Below are 25,136 nucleotides of genomic sequence, written 5' to 3' on the forward strand. Positions count from 1 at the left end.
AATACATGCACAGCTTACATATTCAGAAAAATTCAGGAATATTTACATTCAACCTGTTAGAGTTTTTAAGATTTTTGACAATATTGTTGCTCGGCCTGCAATCTAAAAAGGATTTTTTTTTAAAACATAAATATTGACGCTATATTTAATATTTGATCTGTGTGTTGCTTTTGTTTTCTTCTGTTTCTTGGGGAAACAAAATATATTTGCCGCCACATTTTTTGTAATTAGGAACGTGCAACTTCATTCTGTTAATTGTACAATGTGTTTTTATGTCAGCTGAATTTAATGTATATAAAAGCTAAACTGCTTATTTTACCAACTCCATTCACCCATCTATCCTTGTGTTCATTCATGATTGTGTTGAATTTACGCCACATTATTTCTTTCGTTGCTATCGAGTAGCCTGGTGTTCTAGGAGGAACTGGCATTCACCTTCTGTGTACATTGTCTTTATACCACTTGAATATTGGGGATAGACTACACTTTTCAAACACCATAGTATCACAAAAAAATTGTCATATGGGTTTTTCAGTTACTGGTTTCTGGTTGTTTATTCTAAAAACAGGGAATAATTTTGGGAGTTAATTTTTTGAGACGTAGCTCTAAATTTGTGGTTTTCTTTTTGCTGATTTTCGAAGTAGTTGCGGGAAGCGGTTCTTTTGAACCAGTTCCACACACACACACCCCACTTCCCCGTGTTTCCCCTTTCCCCAATCTCTCGAACCTTCTCCCTCATTTCTCTTCTTTGTTTCTTCTCCCCCCATCTCTGCAACTCTCCTTCCCGGAGCACAAACGCACCACACCCACACCCCACCGAAAAATGATATGCTGCCGCCGCCTCACAAATTATTCCCCCGACGAACGATGCATGGATTGGCTCTTCTGCCTTAACTCCTCCACACACCCTCTGTTTCTTCAACCTTTATTCTTCTTCTTCTTCAACCTCAAGATCTTTGCTTTTCCTGCAAACCCGACCCGAATCTTCGAAACCCATTTTCAGATATGCCTCGAAACCCGTAACCAGCTTCTCAAATTTGAACCATAGACGACGACGTTTTGCTACCATTTTGAGAGCGAGTCACAGAAAGTCTCCTTACCAGGTTCTGGGCGTGTCTTCTTCTACAACTGATGTCGAGATTAAAGGGGCTTATCGCAAACTTGCTCTTAAGTATCACCCCGATGTTAACAAAGAGGTAATTAACAGGTTACAGATTCAAACCCATAATTTATTTTTTGTGTGGATGTGGAATTGCTAGTGCTTTAGCTGCAAATTGAAGGTTTTTAATTTCTGGTTAGTTTGTTTTCCTAATTTATTTGTCTGTTTTATGCCCATAATTTAATTTATGTTTTATGTCCTGATTCGATTTGATTTCGAACTCGAATCCGAACTCGATCGAGTGCAAATTCTACTGGGAATTTGGGTTCTGGGATATTGAAAATTAGAAGGAGATAAAAAAAAAAAATAGGATACTTGTTGGACCCGTAGGAACCGGCCCGTTTTATACGGGCCGAGTTAGGTCTGGTTTTCAGTTTGAAAATAGTAAAATCAGCCCCTGCCCATTGTATTTTCAAGTAGGTCCGATCTGGTCCCTTCAATCTTGGGCCCGGCCTAGCCCATGCCCACCCCTAGTGTTCTCTTATTTACATCTAAATTTGAATAGTTTATTATATCATAAAGGAAAAATGAAAAGAGAATATAAGATGATATTGAAGAAGGCCTAGAAGGCCTAGCAAAGCATCTGCCTGCTAGCTTGATTCAAATACCACAACCTCGGTTAATTGTTTAGGTGAGGTGTTCTATTTATATGAAAATCTTTGAGTCTTGAATATTTTAGGCATTGCGTCAGCAACTTGAGATGATTGTAAAGCAGTACATATAGCGTTGATGCCTTTTACTTGACACGCGTATTTGTTTCGTTGGAATTAAACTTGCAATGTACATATTTATGCCAATGAAAAGTCAAGGCCTTTGGAGCCTGATATTCTTTGTTAGGGTTTCTTTACAAAATTAGGGAGCTATCATGTCCATTTATGCTTCTATTTAGTAAGATTGGGTTAAGAAAGATTTCTAATGTGTTTTCTAAGTTTTTTTGGAGTTGCATTCATTTCTTGGAAGACCACGTTAAGAAGCATTTTGTCAATTGATGCCTTATGGAAAATTTTCATTATTTAATCCTCCTTTTGTTTTAGTTTCGTGTTAGCACATGGCGTATTTTGCTTTACTTGCTGGTTATTTGATGTGCCATCAAATTTGAGTATTATGTGGAAATGATTCATAGTTGTTGCAGATTATAGCAGTACTTCGTTTTGATTTGTAACCAAACTTTATACTTTATCTTTGTCTTGGGTTGCAGTATGACATTTAACGTTGAATTTGTAAGACAATTTAGCAAGTTTTTCAGAAACTTACTATTCCTGCCAAGTGCTCAAGTATTATGTCTTCTGCTTTTCTACTTTCCATTTTATGTGTTTTTCCTTCATGTAGGTTGATTACTTGAAACTATGATATTGATGACACAATACAATCTACAAATAAATGTTTCTTATAGCATGCATATCTATATAACAAGCAAAGTTCTATATATAACAAGCAAAGTTTGACTTCATTAGTTCTCAAGTACTACAACATCTTTTTAGTTGCTTTATGTGGAAACTATTCATTCCTGTTATGACTAATACATTCAATGTAAGCTTGGACACATTTTATAGTTAAAAACTATAAAATTGCATTGTTTGTGGACTTCAAGAGAAGAAAAAAAAACTTGTATTTGGTAAGAATAAGAAAAGGATAATGCTAGGGAGACTCTCAAATTGGCTTTATGGACTTTGTACCACCTTATGTCTCATAGTTAAACGTCAATTTATGTGTCAACATTATAAAATATTGCACATTCAGGTGGCAAACTATGATGCACAGACACAGATACGGTGACATGCGACACAACGACATGAGGACACGGCAAATCTCAAAAAACAAGAGCATGGACACGGCGATTAAAATGTAATATTTTTTTTTGGATATATTACATGTATTAAAAACCATACTAATATTCCTCTATTATCTTTATCAAAATTTCAAAATATGCCCAATCCAAATACACAATACCCAATTAAATTTTCAAGAGAACTCAATTTATTTTTGGAAGAGAAATCAGAGCTTGGTGGGCAACGGATGTGGTTAGAAAGTTGAGAGATTTTGGAGAGTAAAGCAGGCTATCCTTTAATTTTTTTTTTTTTTTTAGAGTACATCAACTAAGGAGAGGGGGAGTTCGGCTAAGCCACATAATGGGCAGCCTAATTTGGTATCGAATTTGCCATCCAAATTCAATGTGGATGACGAATTCGATATTAAATTGGTTTACACTAAGAAGAAGGGGATTATTTTATTTATTTTTTAGATGACTTGGCTCAAAGTTAATCGTTTTGGCTAAGTTTTTAAAAAATAAAGGGAATTTTCATGAAAATGGCTTGAGCTAAGTTTATTTTAATAAAAAAAAAACATGCTATAACCTTATTTAAATGAAAAGGACTTAAAATTTTAATGAAATACCCTTAGAATTTAATAAAAATGACAAAAGAATTTAAATTTTAATGAAAAAGACATAATTTTAATATTAAATTTTTTTTTTAAAAAAATTCTAACATGCGGACCTACGAGTCCTCACACAAGCTATTTATGAAACTTACAACATTGTTTGTGAAACTTTATGACATTGTTTATGAAACTTAATATACTATTTATGAAAACTTACGACACTATTTATGAAACTTATTACACTGTTTATGAAACTTAATGGTACTACATTCTTCCCTTTCATCTTCTTGAATTTTCTTGGCACATTCTCACCTTCCAAACGTAATTTCTTCTTCTAATTTTCTTTGATACTCATCAGATTTTCTTTGTATCTCTTCAATTTCTTAATTTTCTACACCAATTACTTAATTTTCTTATATTGTCCATCCATCTACGGCTTCCTTTTCTCCTCCACTTACAATCTTAACTTTCTACATCACGTATTATTATGTAAGTGGTGAAATTTTTTATTTTTTAACACAAGAATCTCACAATTTGTATAAAAACGTGGTGTATCATCTCATGTTTTAGGCATATTGAAAAATCTTTCGTCATCTTGATTGCCATTGAAAAACAACCCCACAAAAATAAAACTGAAAAATTTAATTCAATTTGAAGTCTTTCACTTATTCTAAACAAAAAATAAATAAAAATAATAATAATAATGTCTTATTGATAGCGGACAATGGAGAAAAAAGAATGGAAAGGAAGTGTGGTGCGCGCCAACTCATGTGGTTTTTTATGTTTTTTATTTATTTATTATTTTATCCTTATCCTCAAATAAAAGTCACTGGATGGTTGTTGTTGTTGTTTTTTTTAATTATATTTTATTTATTTATTTATTAAAATGTAAAGATTTAAGGTTCTTTTTATTAGTTTAGAAGGACAATACTTGGGTACTGATTAGTCAGTACCCAATTTTACTGATTACCAATAAAAATTTGACACCTATCCATTTTGTGTTATTTCGAACTACTACAATTTCTGTAACCAAACGCCTCTTATCCTCCTAAGGTTCTGCAATGGAGATTTGGAGAAATTCCAGACTCTTCCAACCTCTGCCTCCGTCGACCACATCCACGTATCCTCCTCCTTCGTCTCTCTTCCGTCAAATCCGCGACCATCTTTTTCTCGATGCAACCATGGTGGCAAGGAGAGGAAGCGGCGCCGAGTCACGACCAAAGAGTGAGCAGGTGCGTAAGTGCTGCCATGGCGAAGGAGGTTGGGTATGAGTGGGCAGGGTTTAGTTCGACGGAGGAGAGATTGATTGAGAAATTTGGGTTGGATTTGATGCAATGGGATCTGCGGCATGGCCTGAGTAGGACAGAGGAGAGAAACTGGTTGTTTGGTTACAGGAGCAATATTCTTAGAGTTGTTGTTTGGTTATAGGTTTAGAGGGAGCTTTAAATGAAACATGGCTTTATTTGATTGGGGTAATTTCAGTATATTGGGTCCTCCCCGGTGAGGACCCAAGTATTTTCCTTTCACCGTGTCCAACCCGGGAGTGTCTTGACCGTTGATAAATATTTCAAGAGTAAAGCAGGTCAATGTGTAATATTATAATATACAATTCAAGTAGTATGATCAAAGCCTTAGAACCTTGGACAGAAATATATGCATATGTTAATTGTCGATGTATGATTAAAATCTAATGGTCTTCTTTTTATATGCATGATTCAGTCAGTCGAAATATAAGTGTCGGCCGTTTAAGTTCACGCCGTCGAGGAGGGCAAGTTCTGGCACATGTACAATATGAAGATGAAGTTGATGATGAGGATACTATTACTCTGCTTCCTCAGCTGCTTCTGGTTTCAGCTGTCCTTTGCTCAAAATGCTACCACTGATCCATCTGAAGGTTCTCTCTCTCTCTCTCTCCCCCCCTACACACACACACTTTGCCACTGATCCGTCTGAAGGTTCTCTTCCTTCCACCACACCCCCCCCCCCCCCCCCCTCCTCCTCCTCCTCTCTTACACACACCTACTTCGCCACATTTAAGTGTTCTTGACCAGGAGCTGGCCTTTTTTCCCTCAACAAAATGCTACCACTGATCTATCTGAAGGTTCTCTCTCTCTCTCTCTCTCTCTCTCTCCCCCTCCCTCCCTCCCTATACGCATACACACTTTGCCCCATATAAGTGTTTTTGACCAGGAACTGGGCTTCTTTCCCTCAACAAAATGATATTTTTAGTGTTTTTCGACTATATGAAATGAAGTTTCAAGGAACTTATTTGTAAAGCCTTTTTTTCTTCCCATACACAAAACATCCATATTAAGGGTAATTTTCCTTTGTAATAATCAATTTGATGGTGTGATATAATATAATACACACAAGGACTGAATTAACTGAGAGTGCAGTGAGGGCGTTGAACTCAATATTTGAACAATGGGACACACAAGCAGTGCCGGGGCTGTGGAATATCAGTGGAGAACCCTGCAGTGGATCTGCCATCAACGGCACCGGCTTTGAGAGCGAAATTAACAACCCAGCCATCGCTTGCGACTGTACTTACGACAATGGTACTACATGCCACATCACCAAACTGTATGTTAAACTAATCTCTTTATGAACAGGATTTCTATGCCAATGCTAATTTTCCGCTAGCTATACCTATATGTATATATACACACACACACACCTATACATATATATATATATATGTATATATATATATATATATATTAGTCAATAATTTGATTGCGCCCACTCCATTTTATAAAGTTCTAAATGTTCAATCTTTTTGCTTTCCAGGAGAGTGCAAGCTCAGTACAAAAGAGGGGTGTTTCCTGAAGAATTTTTGGCTCTCAGATATCTCGCAGTTTTGTATGATTTTTTTCAAACTCCCTTCTCTGTTTTTGGTTCATCAAAATTATCAATTGGAAATTAAAAATATGGTGATGTCGTAAGATTAAGAGTTAATGATTACATTTTGTTTCAATTTTTGTAGGAAAATCGATCAGAATTATTTCAAAGGTCCCCTACCGGCATTCATTGGCAATATGTCTGCATTGATTACATTGTAAGCAGTGAGAGAAAATTTGTTTAAGTACTCATACTTCGGATGAGACTCGTCGCAATTTGTATACTTCATTTTAAATATCATAATCTACAGTTATGTTCTTTACACCTTTTCTCTATTATTTACACAGTAATCTACACAAAACCATTATGTTTTTATTGAATAATGCAGTACTAGTTTCTTGTAATGTAATGTAATGGTGCTTATCTTTAGTTAACTGATATCTCTATTCAGGTCAATTGCCCACAATTCATTCTCTGGGCCCATCCCCAAGGAGCTTGGAAACCTTACGGAGCTAAATATACTGTAAGCCATGAAAAATTAGAAAGCGTACAGTAAAATTTTGTGTCATAAACATTAGATACAGAACCTTCTATCACTCTTCAATAATTGCTTTCGAGTAATTGTTAGCTTGTTCAACATGACTTGCAGGGCCATCGGATCAAATAATTTCTCCGGAACACTCCCTCTAGAACTTGGTAATTTAGTCAAGCTCCAGGAAATGTAAGTGGTTCGTTAAATCATCAAATTTGAATTGCATGTTAGTTCCTTATGCATAAGCAACATTTGCCAAGCTCACCAGTACGCAAATCTTGTAAGAACGGCTCTTAAATCGTATTTTAGATTTGTTTGTTTATCTAGTACTTTGAGATTGCTTTTCTTGGATGAGCTTATTATAAGTCAACTTTGTGAATTTTAGTTGGGCATCGGACAGTCTTTTCTCAGGAAAGATACCTGATTTCATAGGGAATTGGACACAACTCACTTCTTTGTAAGCACAGAAAAATTTGATCTTATGCAGTTTATGGAAGCAGACCTGAGATGGATAATTTGTTCACAAGCTTCTTATATGTTTCTGTAGGCGATTTCGAGGGAACTCTTTCGAAGGCCCAATTCCAACCAGCTTTTCTCAACTGACCTCATTGAACTCTCTGTAAGTACAAATGTTTCATAAATTTTAATTCTCTCTCTTTCTCCGAAGACGGGATTTCAGTTATTTTGCATATAATGATGTAGGCAAATCAGTGATATATACAACGGGAGCTCCTCTCTTGATTTCATAAAAAAAATGAAGAACTTGACTGATTTGTAAGTGAAGATTCTTGTCGATCCATATACTTTCATCCAACTTTTTCCTTTTTCCTTTTGATATCTTACTCCATCTACTTTTTATCAAATTTTATGTGAATAACAGAAAACTACGAAACGCATTAATCACTGGTACCGTCCCTTCTGATATTGTACGTACCACCGCATAAGAGCTTGAGTCCCAACGAGGCCAATTAGTTTTCTTTCATCCTGATTGCTCTGCTCAACTTATCGTTGGTGTTGCAGGGATCTGAGTTTCAACAATTTGACAGGCCAACTCCCAAGTTCTTTGTACAACTTGAATTCTCTTACATCCTTGTAATCCCCGTCCTTATTATTATATTTTGCTTGCCTTATCATACATAAGTTATCAAATCTGTAACATTCCCTACTTTGATTGAAGGTCTGGACTAATCCTTCTAGATTTTGTGCACAGATGACCTTTTTCTTGCTCATCTCTTTTTCTTTTCTGGGTGCCTTCTACTATAATCGAAATGGCCAGGTTTCTTGGAAACAATAGTCTGTCCGGACCTCTTCCGAGCCAAAAAAGCAATCTACTTCAGACTATGTAAGTCCTCGTTTCTTAAAAGTAGTCATATAGAATGTACTGAGTCTACTAACACTAAAACCAGTACTTTGTACGTGTGTGTGCACGTGCATGTATGTGTATGTGCATTTTGTAAGCATTCTAATCCTTTGTCTTACACAAGTTCTTATAACTTTCATGCATTTTGTGTCTTCTGATTCTATTTTGTTATTTGCAGAGATTTGTCTTACAATTTTTTATCAGGAAGCTTTCCCCAATGGGTGACAACAATATCACAATTGTATGTCTTTTTATCTTTCACCTTCATTTTATAGTTTAAATCCCAAGAATATGTTCGAACAAAAAATATCACTGCGATTAGTTCTCACAGTGCTACTTGCCTATTAAGTTTTGATCTTGTACATGGAATTTTCATTTGAAAGAGATATATTTCTTCACATGTTGATTGATTAATGATTTTATGCAGGAACTTAGTGGTCAACAACTTCACATTTGACAGTTCAAACATAACGTGAGTTGAAGTTTCTGTCGCCGGTTTTTCGACAAGCAATACTATCACTACTCTTCCACTATATGTTTCTATCTGGATAATTAATAATTGTTCTCTGTGTTTGCAGTACTCTTCCTGGATTGAATTGCCTCCAGAGAAATTTTCCATGCAATCGAGATACCCCACGATGTAATCTGCTTTTATGTCACCCAACATTAACTGTTTTAACGCAACGTCATGTTAGAGGAGAAGGCATTGCTTCTCTAGTTATGCATGCATATGGATATAGATTGCAAGCATGTTTTCATAAGTTCAGTAATAAGCATAACTGGTCAGAAATATGTTACTGAAAAACATTAGTATGAGTCTTCAATTTGAAGTTTCATCGCTAATCATGGGTAGATTCTGGTATTACATGAAACTTACAGATGCAAACTTCTCAATCAACTGTGGTGGATCGCAAATGATGGGACGTGATGGCATATTGTATGAGGCTGAAGACTCACTCTTGGTCCAGCAACATTCATTGTAACCAGTACAGAGAAATGGGCTGTCAGCAATGTCGGTATGTTTTCTGACGGAGTGTACCGATTGTTTCTGGAAAAGACCGTTGAACAAGTCACCGGAACAGATGTGACCCCGGAGCTTTTCCAGACTTCAAGATTGTCCCCAGGATCACTGAGATACTTTGGCCTGGGTCTTGAGAATGGACCTTACACTATAACATTGCACTTTGCAGAGACGGTTTTTGATAGGGACATTCAGCAAACTTGGGAAAGTCTAGGATGGCGTGTATTTGATATCTATATTCAGGTAAGGCTGCTTATGAAAAAAAAAAAAATCTGACTTATTTGAAGTGAAGACTCATTGGGTAGGTTTTCGATATTTTAAGCTACTTTAAACTTATAAAGGGCACATTTTATTTTGTTGATTTGAAAATGTATCCATGTCTAGTTTAATGAAAGAAATTTAATATGTTAGTAAGCCTAATATCTTTTTTATTTTTTTGAAAAATGTACCCATGTTTTGGTACAATAACTTTTTGGTTAGTTTTGATGAACGTACCCATGTATTTATGTATGTTTGTATACACACAATATATTAGAGAGTATACTTTATCCTTTAATGTTTTTAATCTATAAATTATGGTTTTTTATTTAAAATCTCATTAAGATAAACAACTACAAATATCAATTTTTAATTTAAAATAAAATAACCTACATAAAAATATATTATCACATTGATGTCAGAGACTTTAATAAAAAACTAAAAACTACCAAGGTTTCAGTCAAAGATCATTGGTAGTTAGAGACTGCATCCAAAGTCTTCCATGATTTAAAGGAGACTAGAATTATTACCTAGCTCTTCATTTGGTTGCTAGGGTACCCGCAAGATAAAGGACTTTGACATATCCAAGGAGGTAGGTGGGGTTAACGTAGGAATTATGAAAAGATTCAATGTTAGCGTGTCAGAGAATTATCTCGAAATTCATCTGTTCTGGGCTGGTAAAGGGACTTGTTGCATACCAGGTCATTACGGCTCACTAATAGCAGCCGTCCATTCTGCTTCAGGTATAATTTGTGTTAACTAGTAGAGACTTCCTGTGAATTGTTTAAATGTATTTTTCTGCTGTTAATTGACACTGAAGAATTGGTCTGTTTCATTGCTCATATTTTATACCAACAGTTTCCGGGCTTCCACCAACTACTCCAGGAAAGAAGAGCAGGACTGGGTTGATAGTTGGTATTGCAGTTCCTCTTGGAGTTGTGAGCTTGCTATTAATATTTGCGATCCTATATATGAGGAGGAAAAAATCAGAAAAAGAGGACCACGAAGGTAAACGACCATATTATTAGTGGTATCCAATTCAGGTTTCCCTGCTTTGACATTAACACACACAAGTAAGAATGCTTTCACGAAAGTAAAACTTATGTCACACTGTTTCGTGAATGTGCAGATATTCTAGGATTAGGCCCTCGACCAAATACTTTTAGTTATGCTGAGTTGAGAGCTGCAACCGAATATTTTAATCCTTCAAATAAGTTAGGAGAGGGAGGATATGGCCCTGTTTATAAGGTGAAATCCGTATTACATCAGTATCATATACTTGAAGAAATGACAAGAGAAAGGGAGAGAGCGAGCGAGTGAGCGAGAGAAGAAAATAAAGCTTCCTTTTTATTTCTTTCATGTCACTAAATTGTGTTTCTGTGTACATTGTAGGGTACACTTTTTGATGGGAGAGTTGTGGCTGTGAAGCAACTTTCAGTAGCATCTCACCAAGGGAAGAGTCAATTTGTATCTGAAATTGCTACCATATCTACTGTGCAACATCGGAATCTAGTGAAACTGTATGGATGCTGCATCGAAGGCAGCCACCGCATTTTGGTTTATGAGTATCTTGAAAACAAGAGCCTTGATCAAGCACTTTTTGGTACAAACCTATCTACTTTTAGGTTGCATAGAAACAACATTGTCTGCAGTTTCAAGCACTCTAAAATTGTTAAGAAATATTTTTGATTGGATGTGTTCACTAATATTTCAGGAACAAGTAACTTGCACCTTGACTGGCCTACTCGATTCAATATATTGTTGGGAACAGCAAGGGGACTTGCTTACCTTCATGAGGAGTCAAGGCCAAGGGTTGTACACCGAGATGTCAAAGCGAGTAATATTTTGCTCGATGCAGAACTCTCCCCAAAAATATCAGATTTTGGACTGGCAAAGCTTTATGATGACGAGAAAACCCACATCAGCACCCGGGTTGCAGGGACAATGTAAGCCATCCTTTATTGTTTTTCTAGAGGATACATACATTATGGCCACACACATTTATACTTGCATGAAATTTTAACACGCATGTTAATAATGCCTCTAATGATCTCAAGCAACATTGTGCAACCATTTGATTATCTTGCATTACAGAGGCTATTTGGCATCGGAGTATGCATTGTTTGGACATTTGACAGAGAAGGCCGATGTGTTTGGTTTTGGAGTCGTTGTTTTGGAGATCCTCAGCGGGAGACCAAACTCTTACAATAACTTGGATCAAGAAAAGATTTATCTTCTTGAATGGGTAGGAATTGCATTCGCCTAGCTTCGTTTAGGCATTGTTGTGAAAAACTTATTTATACTTTCCTTTGACCGTGGCATAATGTTTTTCAGGTATGGACTCTACATGAAAACGACCAAACTCTAGGGCTGGTGGATCCGAGATTGACAGAGTTTGATGAAATTAAAGCAACTAGATTGATAAAAGTAGCTCTCGTGTGCACGCAGGGATCACCGATGGCGAGGCCATCTATGTCACGTGTGGTTGCAATGCTCTCTGGAGACATTGACATAGGCACTGTCATGTCGAAGCCAAGCTATTTGACAGATTATGATTTTAAAGATGTAACAACATTGTCAACAGGTAGATTTTTGGTGGAGGATGATACCCCATCAACTGCATCCAAGGATAGTAATGTTCACCTCAACTATCAGCCGGGAGGCAGCAATGCAAGTGGTACTAACACTCCTTGGATTGACCCTGCGTCATCTGTAAACGTCACTCAATCACTGCTCGCTGGCGTTAGAGGAGAAGGAAGGTGATAAATATTGGGAAATGATTTCCACATGCTTCTTTTATCCCTTTGTGCGCCCTTGTACTTGTTTTGGACCCTTTCCTTTTATATAATACACATTTTAATAATTAATTGTAATTGTACTTTAACTTTGGCTTTTGGTTGTGGGCAGGGGACTGGCATGCCAGATTTGAACATATCTTAGATGGATGTATATTCTACTTATTCATACAAAATGTTTACAGATATGTTCATGAACCACCACCACTCAATGGAGATCCCACCACTAAAATTTAAGAATGTGTTCAGAGAATTCAGATAATTTAATAAGGCCTTTTTGGGTCTATAAATTGAGCCTTGATGTTGATGATCCAGTTGCAGAATACAAAAGAAAAGGCAAATTTTTTATTTGTCACCTAAACTTTTTTTCAAATTTCAATTTGTTACATTTTTTTTAAAAATAATTTATAAGGGGAGAATTCCGAACCTCATGTGGAAACTCAATAACCTATTTATTAGAATATAGAACCACATGCAATACAAAAACAATCTCAAAATTATAAGTATATTTGTTATAGAGTGTTACAATCTTTTCATGATTTAGGTCTAACATCCATAACATTTTGTACTCTCGGATCCAAATATGAGCTTTCCTCCCTGAAAAATTAGGCAACAATTGAAATGATTTGGAGCCTAAGTTTTTAGGAGGGGAAAGTTCATGTTTGGAGTTAAAAGGAGAACAATGTCGTGTATGTTAAGCTTGATCATGAAGGGACTAAAACAGCTTTATATAAGAGGCATGTGCAAGTGTAATACTCTGTATTTTAAAAAGTGGATATATAGAGGGAGATTTTGGATGCGGTCTTTAGCTATGAATATTTTTTGATTGAAACCTTGTTTGTTTTTAATTTTTGATCAAGGTCCCTGAAATTAATGTGATAATGTATTTCTATGTACGTAACTATATTTTTTAAATTAAAAATTAGAAATTTTAGTTGTTTATATAAATGAGATTTTAAATAAAAAACCATAATTTGTGGGAATAAAAATATTAAAATATAAATATACTATTGTGTGTGTTTATATATATAAACATGGGTACATTCATCAAAATTAACCAAAAAAATTATTGTATCAAAACATGGGTACATTGTGACATCCCACATCGCCCAGGGGAGTGATCCTTAAATGTATATTCTCATCCCTACCTAGCACGAGGCCTTTTGGGAGCTCACTGGCTTCGGGTTCCATGGGAACTCTGAAGTTAAGCGAGTAGCGCGCGAGAGCATTCCCAGGATGAGTGACCCATCGGGAAGTTCTCGTGTGAGTTCCCAGAAACAAAATCGTGAGGGCGTGGTCGGAGCCCAAAGCGGACAATATCGTGCTACGATGGTGGAGCGGGCCCAGGAAGTGATCCGCCCCGGGCCGAGATGTGACAACATTCTTCAAAATCACGAAAAAAAAAAAAGTATTAGGCTTAATAACGTTAGTAAATTTCTTCGATTAAACTTGACATGGATACATTTTAAAATTAAAGAAAAAAGAATGTACCCATATAAGTGTCAAGGTACTTTTAATTTGTGTCTTACGCTAAAGTTTGATCTACCAAGTTCTTTTTTTTCATTAGTTAACAAATACATATATGTTTCACTTTATTTGTAGATTGATTTATTAGGCTTTGTATTTCTCATTTGCGTGCCACTAGCAACTAAATACTTTGCTACTCTTTTAGTTTTAGTTTGAGGTGTGATTATAACCATGGGTTTTGGAGCTTTTAATTCACCATCATCTGGATATCCTACCAATTTGTAGAGTTACCATATGTTTTGTTCCAACAAGCTTACCATAAGATAAACTTTAACGTGGCCTTAGACATGCATCCACCTTACATGATAATTTTTGTTCATGATTAGCTCAACACATGTTGCTTTGCTATTGGAACACATATCATTATTAATGATTAGTTTAACAAATGTTGTCTTGCTATTCGAACACATATTATGGCTAAGAGCATCTTCAAAGGAGATGTCAAATTTTAAACATAAATTTTGAATTTGACGGCATATATGACATTTTGACATCTTTCAAAATTTTGCTCTCCACCCGGTATGTCAAATTAAATATTATTTTATTACACTATTTTCTTTTCTTTTATTTATTAAACTATTATTTTATCACCCATTTTGACATCTTTCAAAACCCCCGGATTTCTTCACTTCACACCTTCAGTCATGGAAGCTCTGCAAGCTTCCCTCCCGCAAGTCCCTCACACCCAATTTGAACCCAACGCTGATAAAATCAAATGCAACCTCACCAAGAAAGGCTTCCCTCCCGCAAGTCCCTCACACCCAATGCGAACCCGACACTAATACAATCAATATTGAATGAATTGATGCCCATTGCAAGCTTCTCTCGGAGATGCCCGACTGTTTCTCCGGCGAAGGCCATCGTCCAGTCGATGCCGATTGAGCCAAGTCGACGTCCTGCTGCTTCTCCAGAAACCGTGCCGAATTGAGATCCATCGAACCAAGTCAAAGCCCAAGCCTAGATTGATATCTGTTTCTCCGACAGCTGGGAAGATGGGGAACGAAGCGACAACTTAAGTTTGCAGCGGGGCTGCTGCTTTCTGGTTGATCCACAGGGATCTGGACTATTAAGATCCGGCCCATCTTCGTTTGCCTTCAGTTTCAGTGTTTCCCATAAAAAAATTAATAAAAAAATATTTGAAGCTGCTATCAAATTTGACAGCAACCTCTTTGCTACCAATCCATGTCAGCACCACATAGGAATTGGCATTTCGGTTGGACAATATTAGTGTAGTCCTTTATTACTGTTATAGCTTATGTGGACATTTTGACATCTCCTTTAGAGATGCTCTAATAATTTGCACAATACTTGGTGGATTTCTATTAGGACACTAGGGAGCTTTTATCCTCAAGTTTGATTGTACATGTTGTGAGAAGGAAGATCTCATATGATCCCTATAAAGGAAGGGGCAAGAACTAGAAGAAGGACATGAGGAAAAAAAGGGAGAACACCACACCAGCAAGAACACACTAGCAAAAGGAATGTTCTCTTTCTCATACCATTCCTCTTTCATCATCCATTTCTTTTACCTTATGTAAACGCTTTAAGTCATCTTTCATTGTATTTGTAAGTCTCTTGTATATAGTGAAATACAAATGAAAGCAAACCCCAATGTATGTAGTCACTTTGGCGAACCACTCCAATATTGTGTGTTTATGTGAAAGTGTTATCAAGTTCTAGTGAAACACCATTATCCAACTCCGTGAAGCACCACCAAATATCCCTCTATTTTGCAACGAGAATCCTGAGAAAGAAATCACATACAAATCCCAGAAAATGCATAAGAGCTTACCCAACAAATCTCTCCACTAAACTCATCATCACTTTCTTCTAGTTATCAAGTGAAAGAATTTCAAGAACGAGAAATTCGTCATATCTGTTTTGCAGATCAAATTACCATTTTCTATAGTTCAAATAAAAAAGCCGTCTTCAAGAAAGTTGTTCGTTAACTCGTTATATACAACATATCTAAATATGAGATCCATTGGAGCCGTATAACTTCAGAAACTCAGGTATAATCAGTGACTGCTCAGCACTCGTCTATCAACCAGTCAGGCCTGTTGTGAGCTTCGAAACTACATTTTCTCTTGCTCATATCAAAATACTTTCTTCATAGAAATTGTTCCTTATCCTCTCTACCTTAACATATCAAAGTCTCAGAAAGATCTAACGGTCCATTCATTCCAGATTATCAAAATACTATTACAGCCTTGAAAATCCGCAGAAAACCTTGGAGTCATGTTTGGAGCTTAAAAATTCAACTTACTGTGATCAAATAAAAACACTTCCTTCACAAAAATTGTTCCTTATCATCTCTTCTATAAAATATCCAAAAAGCTCGACAACCTAATCTTTATGTTGGCCTATACATCAGTTTAAGCAGCTTATATACGTTTGAGCAGGCCTTCTCAGCCAGCCACTTTGGCCTACATCTCCATTTTATGTTGCTCACCAATTATACTCCTGTTACATATGCACATTTTCAGCTATATTATAGAAGATAAGGGGTTGAAGAAAAACATAAAAGAAGAAAAGAGAAAGAGAGGTGTCGGGGGAGTTGTGAGAGGCAAGGAAAAGAAAAGAAAAGAGTGAGCAACAAGTGAATAAAAATGAAAACAACTGAGAGAGAGAGAGAGAGAGAGAGAGAGAGAAGAGTGTTGTTTTGTAGTTTGTCATCTGTGATAAGAGAAAGAAGGGGGTGTTTGTGGGAAGTGAAGGTGTGAGAATAGCCTACCGGAAGGTAAAGAACTGGAAGAAAAGAAGGAAAATAAAGAGGTTTTGGAAGGTTGGGAGAGAGTTGAAAAGAAAGAAAGTGGTGAGAGGAAGTTGATTAATGAGAAAAAAAATGTGAGTAGGTGTGGGTAAAAGGGTTTTGAATCTGATCCACACTATAAATAAAGAACATGAAAGGAGAAATATACGAAAGAGTTCAAATTGAAATAATGAAATTTTAAGGAAAACAACATGATGGTAAGATAATCTTTTACCTACTTAGCTTTAATCCTTACTCTTATCATTTTATTTGACGTGAATGACGCGGTGTGTTTGGATTGCTAAATGAATTATTGTTTTACACTTTACATTTGCATGATTATAGCATGAGAATATTGGCTTTGATATGGTGCTTTACATATGCATAAGCATTCATGCAAAGCAAGACAAAGAGTGGAAAGATCTCATCTATAAATATCCAAGCTAGGGTTCCCTCTAAGGAGATATAACTCATATATGATATCTCATCTAACGCGTACATGCTCATGCAACTCATGCATGGAACTACACGGGATTTGATTCTCCCTCTTTGACGAGGAAATATGTAGGCAATCATTTTCGAATTTAGTTACATCCCCCAAACAATTCTCCTATTTATCAGTGTTCAAGAGATTCCAACAATTATTCCTTCACCATTGATATTGGAATAATTACACGTTTTACATAAGTAACGCTCACAAAACCACACATTTACACAATTATCTCCAAATGAAAGAAAAAACAAGAGATAGGTGAATTGATCCATAAAATAAGCAGTTCAATTTACATTGCTACTCTCTTGTAACTTATTAGAGCTTCTTTGCAGATCAATCATAGTGATTTCTTCATTGCTTTCATCAGATATTTCTAAAGTTCTACTATAGTAGTCCAGTTGACAGAACAAATAGCAAGTGCGATTTTATTCGTTGCCTTGAATGTGTTGTAAAGATAATACCACCAACTAAGGATGGCAATTGATTCTTGTAATAACATACTATAAAAGTAAAGGTATGGATAAAAAAGAAAATGCGTCCTTTGAAAGATATAAAACAAACCTGAAATTCAACGAATTGTTCTTTTACAAAGCGCAACACCAGACTTGATTTCCCAGCTCCAACATCCCCAAGAAGCACCTGAAGAAGAACATCAAACATCACTGTGGTGATCACGACATGCAATACCCGAAGAAAAATAATTTATGAAAAAATAAACCTATTCATCACATAATGCTACAATACATATGCCTGCATATCCATAATTCCTATGTTTACGGAACATCTTTCGATAAATCACAACCTTCATTTTAAAATGGACTTTTGTATTTGTATTTTGCTTGTGAGTATGGTCTTGGTTAAAATTTAGCATTCTAGCATTTACTTCTATGATATCATATAGCAAGAAAGCTATGAGACCTGAGTCACAGTATATTGTATTCTCGGAGACCCTCAAAATACCAGAGCTAGACCGAGATAAACAACACGAAAGAGTAAAACTTCTGCTTTACATGTACACTAACATTTGCATGTGCAAAGCTCTCTATCCTCCTTTCCCTTCTTTTCTTCTTCACCTTTCGGTTCTTTCTCCTTAATCTAAGGAGATTGTTGTTTTGTTGTTAGTGGTTGCCATCATCATCACATTCAAATCAACTTTAGTTAAAATAATTAACTTTAATAATTGTAATAGGAAGGTCCGACCTTTGGGTCAACATTTGTAGGCTATATCTACGAAAAAAGTACTAAAAAAGTTTAAACACAAAACCCCCAAAATTATAAAATCAAAATATAATGTACTACCCCTTTTCTCCCGTTTTTCTCTCACCCTCCATTTCTGCAAATCACCTACCTCCCTCTCGCCCTATATACTCCCTACCTCTCTCATAATATCAAAACTCTCAAACCCAATTCAGTGCCCCATTACCTAGTTTTTTTTTTTTTTGTATATCTTTTTCAACTAAACCCTAAACCCTAAACCCTAAACCCTAAACCCTAAACCCTAAACAATCTCCTGCTGCAAGCAACATAACGTCCACTTTGCAGATTTTTGTGGAACCACTTTGCAGGTTTTGTGGAACCACTTTGGTAGTTTTGGGGAACCACTTTAAAAATTCAAATCTTAAAGCACCTGATGATCAGATTTACTGGAAATTCAAAACTTCAATAGGTATCCCTCCTTACCACAGATATGTAGTTTTAAAAATAAAACCAAAAGGAATAATTCCAATTAACATATACTTGAAAACTACCATAGTAATATTGATTATTTAAACTACTTTTTAAATATACCCAGCAAGGTAACTTTTCGGTTTGACAAAAATTTAAAACCTACGAATGGATATATCAAAATCAATTTGTAAGTATGATAAAAGTCCCTATGACAGTATCAAAGCAACTATAATCACAAAGAAGTTGGGAGATTACTTTCTGATTATCAAAACCACTATTGGATTTATGCAGACATAAAATCTCACAATATTATTACCACAACCTTATGCATAATAGGAACAACACTATAATCATCTGCCTACCAGAAATTAACTCTTCTACAGCAGCAAGTTTAACTCTTATACGGACAGAAAGAAGCAGGATACATAAGGAGCAAAACAATTTTCTTACTTCTACATCAAAGCAAAAGAACAACGCAAAAGAACAACCATTATATAGGTATGCCATTATCATCTGGGGAACAAATCCAATTGGCAGCTTTTACGTACCTACAAGTATAAGCAAAGTTTGGAATTCACAAAAAATACTGGGCAAATACTAAGGCTGCCATTTGAAAAAGCTAAACAACAACAAACTTTGACAAAATAACTACAACTAAATTCAGATGACATTCGATATATGAAGACAATCTGAGAAATCAAAGGCTCTAAAATCAATACCATATTTCATGAGCCTTTTATTGATAGTGAACCCAGCAGTAGAACCAGGATAAAAATTTGATTTAGAACCTTGCTATCTTTGTCCTTGTAAATATGATATTTTGGCATCGGCAATATATCACCCAAAAAAAAAACAAATATATCTGAACTCAAAGAAAATTTAGAACGAAAATGAAAAAGCAAATTATGAACGTTTAGAAGCTAATTTCATTTGCAATTAAAGCAACCAAGCTCTCTCAACATCAAGATTCAGAACCCCCCAAGAACCCAGAAATTTGATGAAAATTCTTCTAATCACTCAATTGGATTAGACAAAATCATGAATTTTTCTAAAGGCCAATATATTAAATCACAAATTTGAAGCAGATTTTGACATGCAATAAGTCAATAAGATAGGAATCGCTTCAGACTAACCTCGATGGCAGGGCCTCCGGAATCGCCTGATCTGAACCAACCAAAAAAAAATCTATTAACATGATCTTCAACCTAACTATAAAGAGGAGCTTTATAACATCAACATGCCAAAACAACCAAGCCCAACAAATTAACGAACTAATTTTTCTTATCCAATAATAGCATACATATTATCAAATTATCAATCAATAATTCACATATCGTTAAGGGTTAAACAAATATATGAAGACTGAAAATTTACTCACACATCTAATATATCCTTGCATTTCTATTTGAATTCAGAGTACGTGGAAATCACGTCAACAAATCAAAGCCCTAAATTTTTATCATCCTGAACTGGAAAAATCTGTAAAATCTAAAATTTTTGACTAAAAATGCTAACTTAGGAATATGAGGAAATTTGCAAATTAGCTAAACAACGCTATTATTTATCCAATCAAAGGCAAATTGGAATGGTGCAGAACTAACACTACAAAATTCGTTAAACTAAACAATGGGTAGAATGTTTATAAGATTTATATTTTTTACAAAATTAATCTTCTAAAAAGGCAAAAAACACAACTTTTTTGTTAAGCAATGGCATGGATTATAAATGCCAAAGATTAGATGCTGGTAGGCGTCAGATTACCACTTTCACCGAAGATGCGAAACCCCTCATTGCCGACGTGGCGGGGTGGATCCTCCGCCCCAAAATCTGAACCAACACAAAGATTAGGCAGTAAATCACATAATAGTAAATTAATCAAGTGTTTTATATAATGAAAGTTCATAAATTGCAGAAGTAGAGGGTGTATCATAGCTGATGAGCTTCCAGCTCCCACTTTTGCCTTAAAATTCCCAACATCTTTGATTCTTTCACACAAAATCACACTGAACGCAAACTAAAATCAGAAACAAAATAGGATCTAAGCACTGAAAATTTCAGTGAAAGCACTGAGAGAGATGAGGAGGAATAACAAATGATTTACTGGAAATATGGAAAAAAAAAAAATCAGATCAAAATTCGGACAGAAATAAACAATACGAATTAGGGCTTTGGGAGGGGGGACGAGCCTGTTTGGCGGATTGGAGCGGGGATCGGATCGACGATGCGATGTGTAAAAAATGAGCGTTGAGGGAGCGGAGCAGCAGCAGCCAACACTTTTATGCAGAACTTACTTGGAAACCAGATCAAACCAACCCTTAAAAAGTGTCATCTCTAACCGAATGGTCCAGAGGTCGAAAATAGCTCGAAAATTATCTCTAACCGAACGCTAGGTCAGAGGGTTCTGGAATCTGAGAGAGTCTCCCAGAATCGGAGAGGGCTAGAGGATTGGAGGGCTGGCTGGTCAGAAATACTGGAATCCTGTCGATTATAACCAACAGGAATGCTTAAGGACAAAAAAAATTCAAATGCAACGGCTAGCTGACGTCAGCTAGCCGTTGCATTTGAATTTTTTTTCTTTTATAGTTTTATTATTATTTTTTATTTACAAAATTTTTCCTATAACTTCTATTTTTAATATTTTTTTTAAATTATATTTTTTCCTATAACTTTTATTTTACAAAATTTGTTTCATTTTTTTTTTTAATTCTATTTTTTCCTATAACTTCTATTTCACATAATTGCTTTATTTTATTTTAAATTCTATTTTTATCCTATAACTTCTATTTCACAAAATTTGTTTTATATTTTTTTCCAATAACTTCCTAAGCCATTATACAACATTAAATTAAATTAAATAACATGAAACAACATTAAACAATATGAAATAATATTAAATAACATTAACCAACATACAAATTATACAACATAAAAAAAAAATTTAACAACATGAAACTTAAACAACATTTTAAAAAACATTTAATAACATAAATTTAAACGCCTACTCCATGCTTTTTTTGGCCCAAAGATGTGCAACAAGATCATGTTGTAGGTACTTGTTTGTGGCACGATAACGTATCATTCTATAGCGCCTCATGTACTCATTCATAGAGATACTACCAATTCTTGGATTGAAAAGCCAATTAGGCCCATCATATATTTTTGCATGAGCCCTTCTTGACCCATTTGGATCTTCTTGGTCTTCATCGGACTCTCCATCAATATACTCATCTCGATCATCCTTCACTATCATATTGTGTAATATGATGCAAGACATCATGATGGAGTCCAAATTTTCTTGACTCCACCCTCTTGCCGGTTCGCTAATAATCTTCCACCGTGCTTGTAGAATACCGAAAGCTCTCTCAACATCTTTCCGGTATGCCTCTTGGTGTAAGATAAACAACTTTTCTGCGTCATTCCTAGGGTTTGGAATTGCTTAGACAAGTCTCGCCCACTTTGGGTAGATGTCATCTACCAACTAATACCTCATATTGTATTAACGGTTGTTGATGTAGTAGTGAAGTTGAGGTGCTTTACCTTCCATCAAGTTATTGAAGAGGGGTGAACGCCTAAGAATTGTAATGTCATTTTGGGATCCAGGGACTCCAAAGAAAGCATGTCAAATCCATGTGTCATATGAGGCAACCGCCTCTAACACAACAGTTGGCTTTCTCGACCTTCCGCTAAAGCCTCATTGCCATCCGGTGGGACAGTTCTTCCAATCCCAATGCATGCAGTCTAATGACCCTATCATGCCTGGAAACACACGGTCTTCAGCTTTGCGAAGGAGCCGATTCAAATCTTTTTGATTTGGCTCGTGGAGGTACTCGTCTTTGTGAACCTGAACAATTGTGTCACAGAATTGTTGAAGAGTATCAAGGCATGTAGACTCAGACATACCATGGGTTTCATCCATCGAATCAGCTGGGGAGCCATAGGCCATCATTCGAAGTGCAATAGTATCCTTCTGATGAGGTGAGAAACTAGGGCGGCCTGCTCTGTCCAGCTTCTGTCGAAAGTATGGATTGACTTGCTGGACATCACGAAGTAAACGCTCGAAGACATGACGCCTCATCCAGAAGCGACGTCTGAAATCCTCTTCTGTGTACACCGAGTTGGGGTTGAAGTAGTTGTTCATCAGATTGGCATGCGACATCGCTCTGTTTTGTGGTTTGTAAGAGCGACCAGCAATAGAGCCACCCCATTGAGGTTGTTCCTCAGTTGGTTGACACACCATGGCCACAGCCATGACTATTGTCATGTTTTGTTTGTTGCGCCTTACTTGAACTTCTTCATCACACTCCTCATCTTCTCGTCTCATTTGCGCCCATTTTGCTTCCAATTTGGCATTAGATGAGGACCCCTAGTTGGAATTCATTGCAAACTTGAATTGAAAGAGATTGAATTGAAATAGATTGAATTCAAAGTTGTGTGAATTATAGCCCAATATCCACCCTATTTATAGCAAAAGAAAAATTCAAATCCAACGGCTAGCTGATGTCATGCTGACGTCACTTAGCCGTTTTTTTTAATTTAAGTTGTAGTTTTTAAATAATAAATTATGTTTGGCCCTCGGTTGGAGACCGTTTTTTGTGGCAGGGCTAAAACGAGTCATCTGGCCCTCTGGCCCTCGGTTGGAGACGGAGGCAAATATGACCATGTACTGTTCATTAAAATATTAATATCTAGGAGAATCTTGAAGGACCAGAGGGCTAAAATGAGCCCTCTGGCCAACCATCGGTTGTAGATGGCCTAAGTTTCAAGGTTTTTACCCTGGAATCCAGGCAAAACCCAGATCATATTCTAAATGGGTTTATCAAAAATAATAATTTAATTAGAAATGCTTATTCTTGTAAATTGTCGTTGCAATAATACAATAATACTCAAAATGATGTAGTGGGTGTACGGATTAAAGAAGGTTTTAGGTGAACGTGATCAGCCCACCCATGTGTCTAATAGATTTAAATAATAAAATGGTATTTGATGTGGTATGTGATGTGATGTGACATGTGTCTAATCCAATTCCTTTCCAGACAGTGAGATGGTGGGTATATATTACACTCTGTATTTGCACCCTGCCATGAATGGTTAAAGTTTCAATCTAACATTTAAATAATGAATGTAGTGGTTAGGAATTATTAAAGATAGAGTAATTACCCTTCTAAGGTGAAATCAAGCCTAAATCTGATGGGTTTTTTTTGTAAATAAGGTGAAATCAAGGGCCAATCTGTCCCATACCCTACAGACAAAATTACCCTTCCAACCCAGCGCAAATTTCATGAGTTTCTTGTAAATAAGGTAAAATTGAGGGGCAAAAATTTAACTGTAGCTGAATAAACAGTAAATCCTACCTCAATTTTAGAATAGATAACTAGAAAGTGTAGTCCGCGCATTGCTGCAGGAAATGTGATTCACACATTATTGCGGGATTGAAAATTGGATGACATATTTTGATGAACTAAGTTAGAAAACGACTACGTGTGCAAACAATGCAAACAACTAAATTAGACACAAGCCAACTAATTTTGAATTTAACCAAATCAGAAAAACAATCACGATCGAACTAATCTCTACTTCCCATATGAAGTAGAAGATGTCCTTTGTTTCGCATCTGTGAACAGCGCAGTTTTCACCCTCTACAAACAAAAAGATGGAAGTAAAACTGTTTAACAACATTATAAAAAATATACATACAGGATTATATATGTATTTGCACATAAAGTATAAAGATTTACTAACAGATTAGAGGTTAAATTTAACAAAATAAGTAATTATGAATTGAAATCAAACTATATCATAGTTGTTAAAAAATACTTTTGGCTAAATCTTACAAATGGAAAGAAAATGTCGCTTTCTTATCAACTAATCAATTGTCTCAGCTGTAGAAAAAAAAATTGATTTCAAAGTGTCCTTTACCACTAATTGTTCAAAATGCCCACCAATTGTTTCGGGAAAAACTGAACAAAAAAAAAACACCGAAAAAAATTTGAAATTTCGGTTCGGTTTCGACAAAAAACCGAACCGTTTCAAACCCAACCCAACCCTAGTGGAAAGGATGAACAATGAGTTGAGGAGAGAGAGAGGGAAGAAGCAGTGAAAACCCATGCGTCCCATTTTGTTCTCCGTTTGACGGCAAAGCAAACTTGCAAAATTGAAATAACATCAAAATAGGCGGAGGTAAAATCGGATCTACACTGTAGAAGTAACAATTATTTGAGTCTAAAAGGACATAACGGAAATTAAAACGAAAGTTACTCTTTTAGTATATATATAATTTGTGTCCTCTGTAGAATTGTGGCAACCATTTGTTGTTTGTGTACCAAACCCTTTATGACTAAACATAATTACAAA

The 25,136-nt window shown here is 35.9% G+C and overlaps 1 protein-coding gene, 1 long non-coding RNA gene and 1 pseudogene across 20 annotated transcripts; 2 read left to right on the forward strand and 1 right to left on the reverse strand.

Moving 5' to 3' along the window:
• The first annotated feature begins 426 nt into the window (after positions 1-426).
• On the forward strand, positions 427-3,084 carry LOC148696625 (uncharacterized). Its single transcript, XR_015962371.1, has 2 exons — positions 427-1,196; positions 2,900-3,084. It is a non-coding gene; the product is annotated as an uncharacterized LOC148696625 (long non-coding RNA).
• Positions 3,085-4,523: 1,439 nt separating this feature from the next.
• On the forward strand, positions 4,524-12,543 carry LOC137726502 (putative LRR receptor-like serine/threonine-protein kinase At1g56140; annotated as a pseudogene). Its single transcript, XR_015962370.1, has 24 exons — positions 4,524-5,120; positions 5,258-5,432; positions 5,935-6,121; positions 6,329-6,400; positions 6,525-6,596; positions 6,831-6,902; positions 7,029-7,191; positions 7,297-7,368; positions 7,459-7,530; positions 7,614-7,685; positions 7,792-7,863; positions 7,932-8,003; positions 8,188-8,253; positions 8,450-8,512; positions 8,699-8,743; positions 8,850-8,911; positions 9,151-9,535; positions 10,104-10,293; positions 10,409-10,558; positions 10,680-10,798; positions 10,943-11,153; positions 11,265-11,496; positions 11,645-11,795; positions 11,885-12,543. The product of XR_015962370.1 is annotated as a putative LRR receptor-like serine/threonine-protein kinase At1g56140 (transcript).
• A 2,804-nt stretch (positions 12,544-15,347) lies between these two features.
• Positions 15,348-21,245, reverse strand: LOC137726505 (uncharacterized). Of its 18 annotated transcripts, none has more exons than XR_015962368.1 (6): positions 20,547-21,245; positions 19,919-19,949; positions 19,236-19,333; positions 18,036-18,212; positions 17,679-17,756; positions 15,348-15,616 (listed from the first exon to the last, which is right to left on the reverse strand). XR_015962368.1 is itself a non-coding variant. In XM_088693958.1 (5 exons), the coding sequence occupies exons 1-5, from the start codon at positions 20,713-20,715 to the stop codon at positions 15,563-15,565; spliced, it is 405 nt and encodes a 134-aa protein (XP_088550084.1). In that variant the 5' UTR covers positions 20,716-21,245; the 3' UTR covers positions 15,348-15,562. The 18 variants fall into 18 exon arrangements, 2 of the variants coding, with proteins under 2 accessions (XP_088550084.1, XP_068321541.1); XR_015962369.1 differs by lacking the exons at positions 15,348-15,616; positions 19,236-19,333 and adding an exon at positions 16,036-16,335 and having other exon boundaries at positions 20,547-20,612; positions 20,972-21,245; XR_015962363.1 differs by lacking the exon at positions 15,348-15,616 and adding an exon at positions 16,036-16,335 and having other exon boundaries at positions 19,274-19,333.
• Between the last annotated feature and the right edge of the window lie 3,891 nt (positions 21,246-25,136).

Source organism: Pyrus communis, chromosome 5 (genome assembly GCF_041283825.1).
Source record: "Pyrus communis isolate YQ-2024b chromosome 5, ASM4128382v1, whole genome shotgun sequence".
Taxonomy (NCBI): Eukaryota; Viridiplantae; Streptophyta; class Magnoliopsida; order Rosales; family Rosaceae; genus Pyrus; species Pyrus communis.

Bases quoted from the DNA above. Each gene is read 5' to 3' on its own strand.
- LOC137726505 (XM_088693958.1), bottom strand. From the start codon at position 20,715: ATGATACACCCTCTACTTCTGCAATTTATGAACTTTCATTATATAAAA. The intron at 19,950-20,546 runs GTAATCTGACGC...TGGTTGGTTCAG, and splicing joins TCGCATCTTCGGTGAAAGTG to ATCAGGCGATTCCGGAGGCC. The intron at 17,757-18,139 runs GTTAGTGTACAT...GTTCTTCTTCAG, and splicing joins AGAGCTTTGCACATGCAAAT to GTGCTTCTTGGGGATGTTGG.